General features: G+C 40.1%; 1 protein-coding gene across 1 annotated transcript in view; it reads right to left on the bottom strand.

Moving 5' to 3' along the window:
• knk (protein Skeletor knk) overlaps positions 1-14,650 on the bottom strand; it is a 176,331-nt gene that overhangs the window by 71,504 nt on the left and 90,177 nt on the right. Inside the window, exons 8-9 of the mRNA XM_070100241.1 lie at positions 1,862-1,967; positions 1,422-1,558 (exon numbers count right to left, since the gene is read on the bottom strand). Of these exons, the coding sequence (XP_069956342.1) occupies positions 1,422-1,558; positions 1,862-1,967 (243 nt within the window). The remainder of the gene's footprint in view (positions 1-1,421; positions 1,559-1,861; positions 1,968-14,650) is intronic.

Genomic DNA, 14,650 nt, shown 5'->3' with positions numbered 1-14,650 from the left:
CAAGTAACCATCTCAGACCACTAATTACCCAACAAAAGGCTGCAGTTAGAATGATAACAAATTCTCACTATAGCCAGCACACTCCACCAATATTCAATACACTAAACCTACTCACCATACAAAACATCCATACTTATTACTGCACCTATTACATACATAGAACACTTAACTCTGATATTAACCCTCCCCTCAAACATCTCCTTGCCAACCTCAACAGAACACATGACCATAACACAAGGCACAGATCACTCTTTGATGTTCCTCGTGTCCATCTCACACTATGCAAAAACTCAATGCACATAAAAGGCCCTAAAATCTGGAATTCATTACCTGTAAATATAAAAGAAACACTACCTGTTTATAAATTCAAGTCTCTTCTCAAAGATCACTTACTCACCCAAAACCAAATAAATACTGAATAACTGAACCTTATAAATTGTATATCTTAAATGTTTCTCACAATTATATCACATAAATGTTAAACCTAAAACCCAATCTAACTTTATTATTTTTTAAATACACTACCTAACAGAATACTCCATTCTACTGAATGTACAACAATGCATACAACCATATGACCTGTCTTTGTAATACTCACTTGTGCTTTATAGTAATCTGTTTACATTAATGTTTTATCACTGATTTCATCATTGCTTAGTTAATCTTAAGTTAATTTTAAGCCAGCCCGTAATGCTATGCATAGTATAAGTGGCTTTGGCATGCTGCTCTTATCTGTATTTTTTGTACCTCTGTATGTGTGCTCAAATTTTTAAATAAATAAATAAATAAATAAATAAATAAATTTCCATTGTCTAGTCTTATTGCTTAGGTAGCGTTTATTCTGTTAGTGGGTTGGATTTGTGAAGGACCTGCCTAGTATGGGGCAACAGGTCTACTGTTGGGAAATAAACATGCAAGCTCTATAATTTAGGTTATAATATCTGCCACATCCTCTTTGTTTGGTGCGGATGCAAATGCGGATGTATATTGAAACGTGATTTCGGATGCGGATATCTCATTTAGGAAAAATAAGGATGCGGACACGGATGCGGATGTAATAATTTGTGCGGATGTTCCGCGGATGCGGATACAGATGTCTGATACATCCCTACTGTGTACTATGAATGTGTTTTCTTCTTTGCATCATGGTACCTTAGGGAGAAGTTGTTTGTGTGTAAAAATAAACAAAATCAATACAGTGGACCCCCGCTTAACGATCACCTCCCAATGCGACCAATTATGTAAGTGTATTTATGTAAGTGCGTTTGTATGTGTATGTTTGGGGGTCTGAAAAAATATCGTTAACCGGGGGTCCACTGTATTTCTCCATATATCAGTATCGTACAATACATCTATTCTTTTTTCTACTAAAGACAAACATTTTGCTTAGGCATATATCACTTTCATTCCTATATCCTTACTGGCATGTATGAAGACATGTTGTAGTCTATGAGATTTCCTAAGTAACCCTCCATAAACGACACCACAACATCTCCTCCAATCATCTCTGGCTTAGTTTGTGATCCACTCATGCCAAAAGCTACATAATCATTCTCTCCTGCAAAGCAAAGAGTAGCTTAAAATATCTATAGAATGATTAAGAACATTATGACTGGGTACTTCATTCATCACAAATTTTCCATAACAATTATTTTAAGCAGGACTTGTAAATAAGTGGATTAGGCTGAATTTATAATGAGAGGTATTTTGAATACAAATTAAAGCTAATATTAATGAAAAATGTAGACTTGCAGATCATTTTCATAGAAAAAAATGATTAATAAAATACAAAGCTTGTTAAAATAAACAGGAAACAATTAAAACACTGCAAGTAAGGTGAAATGAAAGCTGCCATCCTTACCAACTTGTGCAGCAAGTTCCATGGTGATCTGGTCACCAAACACCTCCCATGATACCTGAAAGTCTTTGTACAACTGCTCACAGTTTGGCATGCTATTCTCATGTGGCTGAAATGAATAAACCAATGGATATATTAACTTTTTTGAAAAATAATTTGTAAGCATAGTGTCATTAACAAATAACTCATACACAGGAGAGGAAACTTTGGATGATATTTTGGTCTCTTCTGGACCACTGTCAAGTCACAGCTGAGAGAAAAAATAAGAGAAAGCCAAAAGACAGATTGGGAGAAGGGAGAAGAACAGAGGCAGCAGCAGTGGTGATGGCAGAAGTAACAGTAGTTGAATATTAGTGGTGGTGGAATATTAGTGGGAGTGGAATAGCAGTGGTAGTAATAGTCATAGTAGTGGTAGTAAGTCATAATAGTGGTAGTAATAGTAGTAGAAAACAATGCTGTCATCTAGTCTTACATTCTGGCAATGACTCCCTTAAACCATGGTACAGGTTTATTCAGAGGTTTACATGCATATTTAGCCACACTGGTTCTGTCACTGAACTTGTTGCAAAGATGGCTTGTTTTAGCTTGCTCAGGGTAGTGCTTCTGCACAAACATTTGGACATCATTCCACTTGGCACAAATCTCCTTAATCTTTGAATAATAATAATAATAATAATAATAATAATAATAATAATAATAATAATAATAATAATAATAATAATAATAATAATCTTTATTTACTACAAGTACATGTACAAGGCATACAGCCCTAGCTGACAACAATGACATACTACTACATAGAAAGCCACTTGTTATGCTGAGCATGTCGGGCAAATAGGTCAGTGTTCCAGGATGCGACCCACACCAGTCGACTAACACCCAGGTACCCATTTTACTGATGGGGAACATAGACAACAGGTGGAAAGAAACACGCCCAATGTTTCTACTCTGGCTGGGAATCGAACCCAGGCCCTCGCCGTGTGAAGCGAGAGCGTTAACCACCAGGCCACCAGGGTTATCGAAATTACCTAAATCTGAAACTACCTTGGGTAGTTTCAAATTTAGGTTGGATAAGTGCATGAGGGAGAGGGGTTGGATTTGAGCGGGACGTGCACGTGAGTAAATGGAATTGTCTAGGCTTGGAAATGGTATAAAATATCGACACAATGGAAATATAAACACACATGCAGTATAATGTGATCCTTTATTGACAACGTTTTGCCCACACAGTGGGCTTATTCAAGTCACAAACAGATCTGTTTGTGACTTGAAAAAGCCGTGTGGGCGAAACGTCAATAAAGGATCACATTATACTGCATATGTGTTTATATTTCCATTGTCTAGTCTTATTACTTAGGTAGCGTTTATTCTGTTAGTGGGTTGGATTTGTGAAGGACCTGCCTAGTATGGGGCAACAGGTCTACTGTTGGGAAATAAACATGCAAACTCTATAATTTAGGTTATAATATCTGCCACATCCTCTTTGGTGCGGATGCAAATGCGGATGTATATTGAAACGTGATTTCGGATGCGGATATCTCATTTAGGAAAAATAAGGATGCGGACACGGATGCGGATGTAATAATTTGTGTGGATGTTCCACGGATGCGGATACGGATGTCATTCACTCCCTCTTCCTCCTCCTCTGAAGCAAGTTCCTCAACTGTGGTCTGATACTGCTCCAGATGAAGCTCTTGTAGCTCTTCAGTGGTTAGCTCTTCCCTGTGGTCCTCCAACTCTTCCACATCCTCACCACTCACCTCCAACCCCAGGGTGTTCCCCAATGCCACAATAAAGTCCACAGCAGGCAGAGGGTGAGCTGGGCTTTTCTTAAACACACTGGGATTTTCTGAATGATACACAAGTAAAGGCTTCACTTTAAAATCACCACTAGCATTAGCACAGAACAAAAGAGTAAGCCTGTCTTTCATAGGCTTGTGTCCTGGCAGTGCCTTTTCCTCCTGTGTGATGAAGGTCCTTTTTGGCATTTTCTTCCAAAACAAGCTTGTTTCGTCACAATTAAACACTTGTTCAGGTTTCAATTCTTCACTGTCTATGTACCCCTTAAACTCCTGTACAAACTTCTCAGCCACCCGTTTATCTGAACTGGCTGCCTCACCATGTCTTACAACATTGTGTATGCCACTATGCTTCTTAAATCTGTCAAACTAGCCTCTGCTGGCCTTAGATTCACTATCAGCACTGGTTCCAGGAGTTTTCTGTACCAGATCGGCATGCAGCTTCCTTGCCTTTTCGCAAATAATCGTCTCTGAAACACTATCACCTGCAATCTCTTTATCCTTGATCCACACCAGCAACAACTTCTCAACCTCTTCAACTATTTGTGGTCTTTTTTTGGTTAGCATATTAACATCAGCTTCCTTGATTTGTTCTTTCTTTGACAGGATAGAACCGATGGTCGACTTGTTTTTCCCATACATCCTGGCAAGCTCAACAAGTCTCACACCACTCTCATACTTCTATATTATTTCCTTCTTCGCATCTATGGTGTTTCTCACTTTCTTTACCACAGGGGTACCACTAGCAAGTTTCTTTGGGCCCATGGCAGCTTATTTCACAGTCCCATAAGCACTAAACACAACGAAATAATCGTAAATGCGTGAATGAGAGCGCAGGTTAGTGTTCACTCAAGCATAAACAAAGCTACACTGCTCACGGCGCCTGCGCGGAGACGCGGACAGAGCAGGCAGCAGACAGGTTCCATACCCAGCAGTCCGAAAATAGGGGCGCGTTCGATAATAGGGACACAGTTTGTCCGAATAAATGGTCCTATTTTCGAAAGGTTCGATATGTGATACATTCAATTTTTGAGGTTCCACTGTATAAGAAACACATTACATATGTAGCATATAAACATGCAATGTTTATATGTTATCAAGTGGAGAGTGGGATGGAGAGTAAACATTACATTTTCTCTTGTGCAGCGTTAGAGAAAACTGTGAATCTGGCGACTGGTGCAGTAACCACCCTTCATATGCATTTGTTTACAATTCTTGGCATGAATTATTCATTACTTCTCCCTTTGTTTAAGATGGAATCTAAAGGTAGTTGTTAGAAATGATTAAACTCAATGAACATGGTAATAATATGGCTGTGTAGTGTAATAATATGGCTGTGTATTGTAATATAGCTGTGTAGTGTAGCCCGGGGGGAGGCTACATACGTGTACTGTACCTACATCTACTGCTACCTACACTGACTTCCTACAAATAAATACTACTCACCTCTTGCCCTACATTAAGACTACAAATATTTTAAGGTTAGTAATGAATGCACTGTAGCAGTAAATGTCAGATTAAAGAGGTGTGTGCAATGTGGACTAGGGTGCAAGCTTTTGTATAGAAACACCACCCTGACTCAGCCATATCTGCAACATGTTCAGTGACAAAACCCTGTCCCACTTCAGGGAAATCTTAGAGAGATGCCAGAGACAGACCTCTATGGACAGATTTGTTGTGAGGCAGGGGTCCAGTGACTCTCAAGCTGGTCCTAGTAGCATTAACCCTTTGAGGGTCGACAGGCCCTCTCCGAAACTCGTTCTCAGGGTCGGCCAAATTTAAAAAAAAAAAAAATTATTTTCTCTTATGAAAAGATAGAGAATCTTTTCCCGATCATAAAGACACCAAAAGTTTGAAATTTGATAGAAAACTTACGGAATTATGCTCTTGCAAAGTTAGCGGTCTCGGCGATGTTTACGCATCGGCGATTTTGCCCACTTTGAGCCCCATTTTCGGCCAATTTCACTGTACTAGTCGACAAAAAACATGAATATTTCGCTAGAACTCCATTTTTTCTATCGAATGGGTGCAAGAAAACACTCATTTATGAAATTCAACTATCCAGTACAGTGGTCAGAATTTAGCAATTTTGCCAATTTCACACAAATTTCAAAAGATGCCAATTTCCGAATAGGGTCCAGAATAAACAAGAAAGACATTCCTGGCACTAAAATGACATTTCCTCTAGTCATTAGTCACGTCTCAAGGCCCCTCTTATATTCTTTTGCTTTCCACTTTGAATTTTTATTTTCACAGAAAATATAAGATTTACTGTTATGCAGACTACTGCATTAGTGTAAAAAATGGTATAAATATTATTGGTGCACTTGTGAAAGAATATTAGACTCACCAGTTGACGTGTATTGCACGCTTGGCACGATTTGTTTACTTTTGAAGTTTGGTAAAAATCGAACATTTCTGCTACTTTGAGCTCAATTTCAAGGCACCTTTCTTTGTAAAACCAGTCAAAATCATCTCAATTTCTGTAATATGTCTTCCATTCTATAAAATGAGATCAAGAAAACTAGAATACAACAATAAATACCATACGAAAATACACTGCAAAGTCGCTGATTTATTAAAAAAAAAATGGTCAAAGTTTTTTTTTCTCCTTATGCATTGTGTGCTGCAGGATTTTTTTTAGACTGTGCACACTGACCACATAGACCCATTCTTTCATACGAAGGCCTACCAGCTTTCTCCCACTAGATTTGAGGCCGCTAGAATTTATGAGTACTAGTACGTCAAAAACCCCTACGCGTAAGACGTACTAGTACGACGAAAACCCTCAAAGGGTTAAAAGACAAAGAAGGGAAGTAACCCCAGAAAAGGCTTTGCTACCTAAAGTCTTTATGGAGGGGGATTATTATTATTATTATTATAATCAAGGGGGAAGCGCTAAACCCGGAGGATTATACAGCGCCTGGGGGGGGGGATGTGGAAGGCATTCAGGTTTAATTCGGGGAACTGGAGCACAGATCCAATTCCCTAAATCAAGAGCCCCTCACCAACATCAAGGAACCTTCCTTGAGGGGTATGGAGGGGGATTCCCCTTCCAAACACTAACTCCTCCCTCTTTCCTCTTCCCTATCTTCCAGAAGCCAGCATTAGCCTTCAATAAAGGTATGTAAAACTTACATAATTGTTTAAAAAAAATTATTTTTTTGTGAATATTTTTGTCTGGAATGTATTAATTGTATTTCCATTAATTCTTATGGGAAATATTAATTCAGTCTTCGGCCATTTCGGGTATCGGCCGACCTTCTGGAACGGATTATGGCCGATAACCGAGAGTCCACTGTGTAATGTACAGGTCTCTCTCAACATTCACGTTTTCAGCTTTCGCGGGCTTCACACATTCGCGAATTCCCAACCGCCAAATTCCCAGCCGCCAAATCATATTCAAGTTTCCCGCCACCTGCGAGTCCCTACTACCCTCCCTCCGACCCCTGCAACTGGCAGCCAGCCCTCCCAACACTCAGTGTGGTGAGTGTTTTGTTTGTTCATTATTTGCTATTAAACTGCAGTATAAATAATGTAAACCCATTCATGACTGCATATTGGAATGGTTATTCGGACAGGTATTGGACGGTGACATGTGTTTACTCTTGAACACAGCAAAGAATCAAACATTTCTGCTACTGCTAATAATAACAATAGCAATAATAATAATAATAATAATAATAATAATAATAATAATAATAATAATAATAATAAATATGATATAATTGAAGAAGGAAGTTGTACAAAAATACGAGGGAGTGGTTGACACATCGTCAGTGTGGCTTTGTTTATGCTGGAGTGAGCATTAGTCTCCCTGCTCTTCCAAACATTTCACAATAATTCATTGTTTGGTGCTTGTAGATTGAGTGCGACTGGAGTGGTAGAGGCAGTGGTTGAGGCAGCTGTTGAGGCAGCGATTGAGGCAGCGATTGAGGCAGCTTTTGAGGCAGCGATTGAGGCAGCTGTTGAGGCAGCAATTGAGGCAGCTGTTGAGGCAGCGATTGAGGCAGCTGTTGAGGCAGCAATTGAGGCAGCTGTTGAGGCAGCGATTGAGGCAGTGGTCACTGAGGCAGCTGTTGATGCAGCGATTGAGGCAGTGGGTGAGGCAGCTGTTGAGGAAGCGATTGAGGCAGCTGTTGAGGTAGCTGTTGGGGCAGCGATTGAGGTAACTGTTGAAGCAGCGACTGAGGCAGTGGGTGAGGCAGCTGGTGAGGAAGCGATTGAGGCAGTGGTATTTAATAACATACATGTTATTAATAATAATAATACATGTTATTAATGTACTATTATTATTTATAACATATATGTTATTAAATACCACTGCCTCAACCGCTGAATTATTGTGAAATGTTTGGAAGAGCAGGGAGACTAATACTCACTCCAGCATAAACAAAGCCACACTGACGATGTGTCAACCACTCCCTCGTATTTTTGTACAACTTCCTTCTTCAATTATATCGTATTATTAATATTATTATTATTATTATTATTATTATTATTATTATTACTATTGTTATTATTAGCAGTAGCAGAAATGTTTGATTCTTTGCTGTGTTCAAGACTAAACACATGATGTCACCATCCAATACCTGTCCGAATAGCCATTCCAATATGCAGTCATGAATGGGTTTACATTATTTATACTGTAGTTTAATAGCAAATAATGAACAAACAAAACACTCACCACACTGAGTGGTGGGAGGGCTGGCTGCCAGTTGCGGGGGTCGGAGGGAGGGTAGTAGGGACTCGCAGTGGTTGGGGAAGTGGTGGAGGCAGTGGTGGAGTCTGTGGTATTTAATAACATACATGTTATTAAAGCATAACATGTATATATTTAGTACAATTTACGACGTTTTCATGTATTTTATGATTGTTCATGGTTCAGCAAGTTAAGGAAGCAGTATTGTATTATATTTCCCTACAATATATTGGGGCACCAAACATTCACGGTTTTTCAACATTCGCGAGGCTCTTGATCCCCTAACCCTCGCGAATGTTGAGGGAGACCTGCAATTTCTATAAAATGTATTTTTTTGTGAATATTTTTGGGTTTCTGGAACGGATTAACCCTTTGACTGTTTACGCTGTATAAATACGTCTTAGGCGCCACTGTTTCTCACGTATTTATATGAACAAATTCTAGCGGCTTCAAATCAAGCGGGAAAGGCCTGGTAGGCCTACATGAGAGAGAATGGGTCTCAGTGGTCAGTGTGCACCCTGTGAAAAAAATCTGGGACCCAGAGGTGCATTGTGGGAACGCCATCTTGTTAGTCCATTTTCACCATGCCTCTCGGTAAGAAGTTCCTCACTCCTCGGCGGATTGGAGGTCTTTTGTTCCAAAGTGATAGCTCTAACAGCGATGAAAATGTCAGTGACAGTGAATTCCAGGGTTCTGAAGTGAGTGTGACCGGAAAAAGTGCCCAGGATAACGTAATTAGTGATGAAAACCCAGATGACCCACAACCTTCCACCTCTGGTGCTGGGCCGGCTTGTTCACGTTCACGTTCGCCTGTACCAGGATGAAAGAGGAAACTATTTGGTCGTGTACAACACCCAGATGTTAGCAGTGAATGTGATAGTGATAGTGATTTCAAGGTCATTGAAAGCAGTTCTAGTGACAGTGAGGGTGAATATTCCCCAGTGAAGCGGCAGTATGTGCGACGTAGCATGCGGTCTGGTAGTGTTTCATATGCTGTTCCAAGGGGAAGGAGAAACTCTGGGAGCACATCCCGTGGCCCTACACCACGACCTGATAGTGAAGATGACGATATTGTTACAATGGGTATGAATGATGCAAGTGAGGGAGAAGGCAGTGGTGGTGATAGTGATGGTGGCACGGCCCATGTGGCACCAGCAGCGGGCCACGCTACTACCCACGCTGCTGACTCTGCACAACAACCAGCCTCACCCGACCCCACACTCCCACAACCTGCACAACCACAACCACGGTACAATATCCAGAACCCACCAGCAGACCGCATCTGGGATTGGCAGGACGGTGATGAGTTTGTTCCCAGTCCCCATGACTTTGATGAAGCACAAAGTGGAATAAAGCCATCATGTCCACTTGGGAACAATGCTAGTGAACTGGACTGCTTTGAGTTATTCTTCGATGAACCCCTGATGGACATCATTGTCAGGGAAACAAACACATACTATGATTACACCATGGCAAATACAATTCTCTCACCAAAATCACGGCTACACCAGTGGAAGAGACAACTGTGGCAGAGATGTACCTTTTTTTGCCACAATAATGCTTATGCCACATGTGTATAAGCACACTATCACCACATACTGGGCAACAGAATGCCTGATTTCAACTCCAGGTTTTAGTGACATTATAGGCGTCAATCGTTTCCTGATACTGTTATGTATGTTACACTTTTCAGAGAAAACCAGGCCTGACAGAACCGACAGGTTATATAAGATCAGAAATGTGTTTATGTACATGAAACAAAAGTGCTGCATGTATTTTTATCCCTTCAGGAAGCTTGTTATTGATGAGTCCTTGATTTTATTCAAAGGAAGACTCTCATTCAAGCAATATATACCAAGCAAGAGAAAATGCTTTGGTATAAAGTTATTTGTACTGTGTGATTGCAGAAGTGGTCTAGTTTTGGATATCATTGTGTACACTGGCAGTAATACTTTGAGAGATACCATGAAGTTATTGGGTATCTCTGGTGATGTGGTTCGAACAATGATGGAACCATATCTTGGTAAGGGGCATATGTTATTTACTGATAACTGGTACACAAGCCCCTTACTCAGTGATTTCTTGCGAGTGAACTTGACAGACGTGTGTGGCACAGTGCGTGGTAATCGTAAACATATGCCAAGGTTTGACGCTGGCACTCGCAGAGGTGAGGTGCAAGCCTTTGCTGCCAATGACATCATGGCATTTCAGTGGCATGACAAACGTGATGTCACATTGTTGACATCAGTTCACCCAAACGAAATGGCACACAGTGGCAGGCACAACAGAGAGACCAATGAACCCATTCTAAAGCCTGCAGCTTTAGAATGGGTTAGTGGACAAATGTGACATGCAGATTGGGTTTGCAGATTGTGTATGCAAGAGTTATAAGTGGTATATAAAACTTTTTTTCCATCTTGTTGATATCTCTATGCTAAATGCTTATAACATATACAAGTTGAAGACCAACAAAACACCAAAATATGGTGAATTTTGTTTGTCAGTAATCAGACAAATAATCACAAAGTACCAAGGAGCAACGCCTACAATAGACCAGCGCCCACAAAATTACCAACACACGCCATCTCGTTTCAGGCCTGGTGATCACTACCCCATACAACTGCCTCCTACTACTGCCAAGAAAAATGCTCAGAAGAGGTGTTATGTATGTACACATACCACAAAACGCCCACAAACACGCAGAGACACTCGTTTTATGTGTGAGGAGTGTAAAGTGCCCCTCTGCATATACCCATGTTTCAAAGAGTTCCACAAGCTGCAGCAGTTCTAGGAATGTGTTCAGTGACTGTACATATTTTTTATTATTATTATTATCACACTGGCCGATTCCCACCAAGGCAGGGTGGCCCGAAAAAGAAAAACTTTCACCATCATTCACTCCATCACTGTCTTGCCAGAAGGGTGCTTTACACTACAGTTTTTGAACTGCAACATTAACACCCCTCCTTCAGAGTGCAGGCACTGTACTTCCCATCTCCAGGACTCAAGTCCGGCCTGCCGGTTTCCCTGAACCCCTTCATAAATGTTACTTTGCTCACACTCCAACAGCACGTCAAGTATTAAAAACCATTTGTCTCCATTCACTCCTATCAAACACGCTCACGCATGCCTGCTAGAAGTCCAAGCCCCTCGCACACAAAACCTCCTTTACCCCCTCTCTCCAACCTGTACATATGTATATATATTATGGAACAATAGTAATAAACATTTGTTCTGTATTGTTTGTGTAAACAAAGTGTATACACAAACTAATAGTGATAAAGTTTGTTCTGGAAATTGGAGATGAGTCAGATGCACAGGACCTACCTGCAATGAATGATGAAACAGAGAACACTAATGTAACCATGGTACCTGTTAAGGTGATAGGTGTTAAAGAAAGCACTAACCCAGAAGTGCCATCCTCCGGAGAGGCATTGGATTCGCCTGACCTTCCTCATATTATAACAACTTTCCAGAAAAAAATTGAGCATTTTGAACAGATCCTGACAAGTTTAATAAATATATGTAATCAGGATGATGATCTTGAGCATGGTGATGATGTCAAAAATGCAGCAATCTCCGTTCAGCTTCCAGCAATTTGTGAGAAAGAAGCCCATAACTCTTGCCTTCAAAAATTGCCTTATCACTGGCTGCCAAAATGCCGAAAAATGCTTAAAAATAAAGGTCCTGAAGATAAAGACGTACAAACTATGCTATTTGCTCTTAAGTATCTGCACACTGTAGTCAAAGCATAATAGTTTTACCATCTTATGAGCAAGAGATTGTAATAACTCACTACAATGGATACATTACAAATCTTTTCATGGAACATTGCTTCCATCAGGAAGCGGTTGCCTGACTTACATCATATTAGTGCAACCAAGAATATTGATGTCATCTGTTTGCAGGAATGTAGATTGAAAGATGGAGCACCTCCACCAAACTTGCCTGGATATGCAGCTTATAACCTAAGGTCAACCAACTGTTGTGTGATGTATGTCAGAAAGAGCTTGCCACATTCACTCCTTTCCTTGCAGAGTCGAGTTAACATGCAGTATCATGGTGTCAAAGTATATGCAGGCGATTTTTCCATAAACATTTTTAATCTCTATGCCCCAGCGAACCAGCTTCGACCTGATGCTTTACCAGATCGCATCAATAGTGAACCTACCATCATTCTTGGAGATTTTAATGCCAGACATAAGAATATTGGTGGGTCTATAACAAACACCAATGGAACTAAACTAGTGAGATTGCTAAATGAGCATGATAATGTTCGAATTGTGGGCACTACTGAGCCTACTCACATATATGGTGGCATACTAGATCTGTGTCTTGGATTTAATACATCATATACGATGCATGACTCTGTCATAGTTGATGATCTTCTATCTGATCACTTCCCAAGACTAACAACTGTCAATCTTGATCACATCTCCAGCAATCAAGGAGCTAAATACAGAAGGAGGAAACTTATTCTCAAACCAGAACACAGAGACAACTTTATTAACCACTTGGATGAATGGTATAAGAATTACGAGCCCATTGGCACACAAAAATTTAATGATGATTTAATTACCACTATTGAGAGTGTTCTCACAGATCAAGTGGGCAGGAATAGGAAACAAAAACCCTCCACTATAAATAACAATAAAAACCAATGTAAATACTATAATGATCCACAGCTGCGCAATCTAACACATGCAGCTAGGAGGATTGGTAAAGCATACCGTGAATGTAGAACCCCAGACCTGCTCAGAACGTTCCAAGCTGCACTAACAAATGCAAGGAATAGAAAGGAAGAACTTAGGCAACAGGAATGGGAACAGTTTGTTAGTGGATTAAATAGGTCCACCCCTTTGAGTTTGGCTTGGAAAGGTATAAATAAAATAACCAGGAAAAAGGCTGGCAATGTTGCTCATCCCTTTCCTCTTGAAAAAGCAAATGACCTCATAAATGGCTGGTCCAAAACATCCAGGCATGAAAGCCTTCCATCTCATATTAGAAAAAATTTAGAGAGTACTTCTGAAGAAATGTTGAAACTGATTAATTTTATGAGCCAAAATATTGATGAGAGTGATTGCCTCTTTACTGAGTATGAATTAGATAATGCATTAACCAAAGGTCGATCAACTGCTCCTGGAGAGGATGGTATAACCTATGATATTCTCAGAACTCTAAGGCACGTGCCTGATAACCCTTTGTTGGCACTGTATAATCTCAGTTACATTGAGGGCGTTCTTCCTACTTCCTGGACCAATAGTCTCATTATGCCTATCCCTAAGCCCCAACAGCCTGATACATTTAGGCCGATCTCCTTAACTAGTTGTCTTTGTAAAACTTTTGAAAGAATGATGCTTAACAGACTGTACTACAGAATCAGAGATCAACTTTCCCCCTACCTCTATGGGTTCATGAAAGGTAAAAGTGTGCAGAACTGTATTTCCACCTTTCTCACTGCACACAACTCTACTAGTTTTACCACTTTTCTTGATCTAAAATCTGCATTTGATATTGCAAACAGAACCGTTATACTACATGAATTAGCCAAAATGAATATTGGTGGTAGCTTACTCTGCTGGATAATAGGATACCTGTCAAATAGAGTATCCTCTGTCCTTTACCAAGGCTTCAGAAGTGATTCTAAAGAAATGTCTTTAGGTACACCGCAGGGAGGAGTTCTTAGTCCCATGCTATTTAATATTCTGATTAATGCTCTCCTAAATGCTCTACCTGCCTCACCTAAACATATAGCTATAAGCTATGCTGATGATATCATGATCCATACAACAGGGCATAAGAAGATGAATACCATTCTTAATGAAGTTCAAGCAATTTGTAATCGACTAGGCCTCATAATATCTTCCTCTAAAACTAAGATATTAACAAGCAAACGACATCCCCCACCCATCTATTTGCAGGGTGAAATCATTAGCTACGTTAAAACTTACAGATATTTTGGTGTAGATGTACCCTTTAACAAATCCACTATACCACAACTAAACAAGAAATGTAAAGCTAGGCTAAATGCTCTCAAAGCTGTTGCTGGCTACAATCCCAACTATGGTGCAAATGTGAGAATCGTGAGAATGATGTACATAGCCTATGTTAGGTCCTTAATTGATTATGCTGCTCCCATGTTGATATTAGCTAGAGAAAGTTCTCTCCGACCCTTGGAGTTAATGCAAAATGAAGCTCTCAGGATTATTCTTGGCTGTCCCAGATCTACAAAAGTTCTTAACATGAGGAAGGAGCTTGGTATTTCTAGTATCAGTGATAGGATTGTTGAAA

This window comes from Cherax quadricarinatus, chromosome 72 (genome assembly GCF_038502225.1).
Source record: "Cherax quadricarinatus isolate ZL_2023a chromosome 72, ASM3850222v1, whole genome shotgun sequence".
NCBI lineage: Eukaryota > Metazoa > Arthropoda > Malacostraca > Decapoda > Parastacidae > Cherax > Cherax quadricarinatus.
This window is presented reverse-complemented; position numbering and strand designations above follow the sequence as displayed.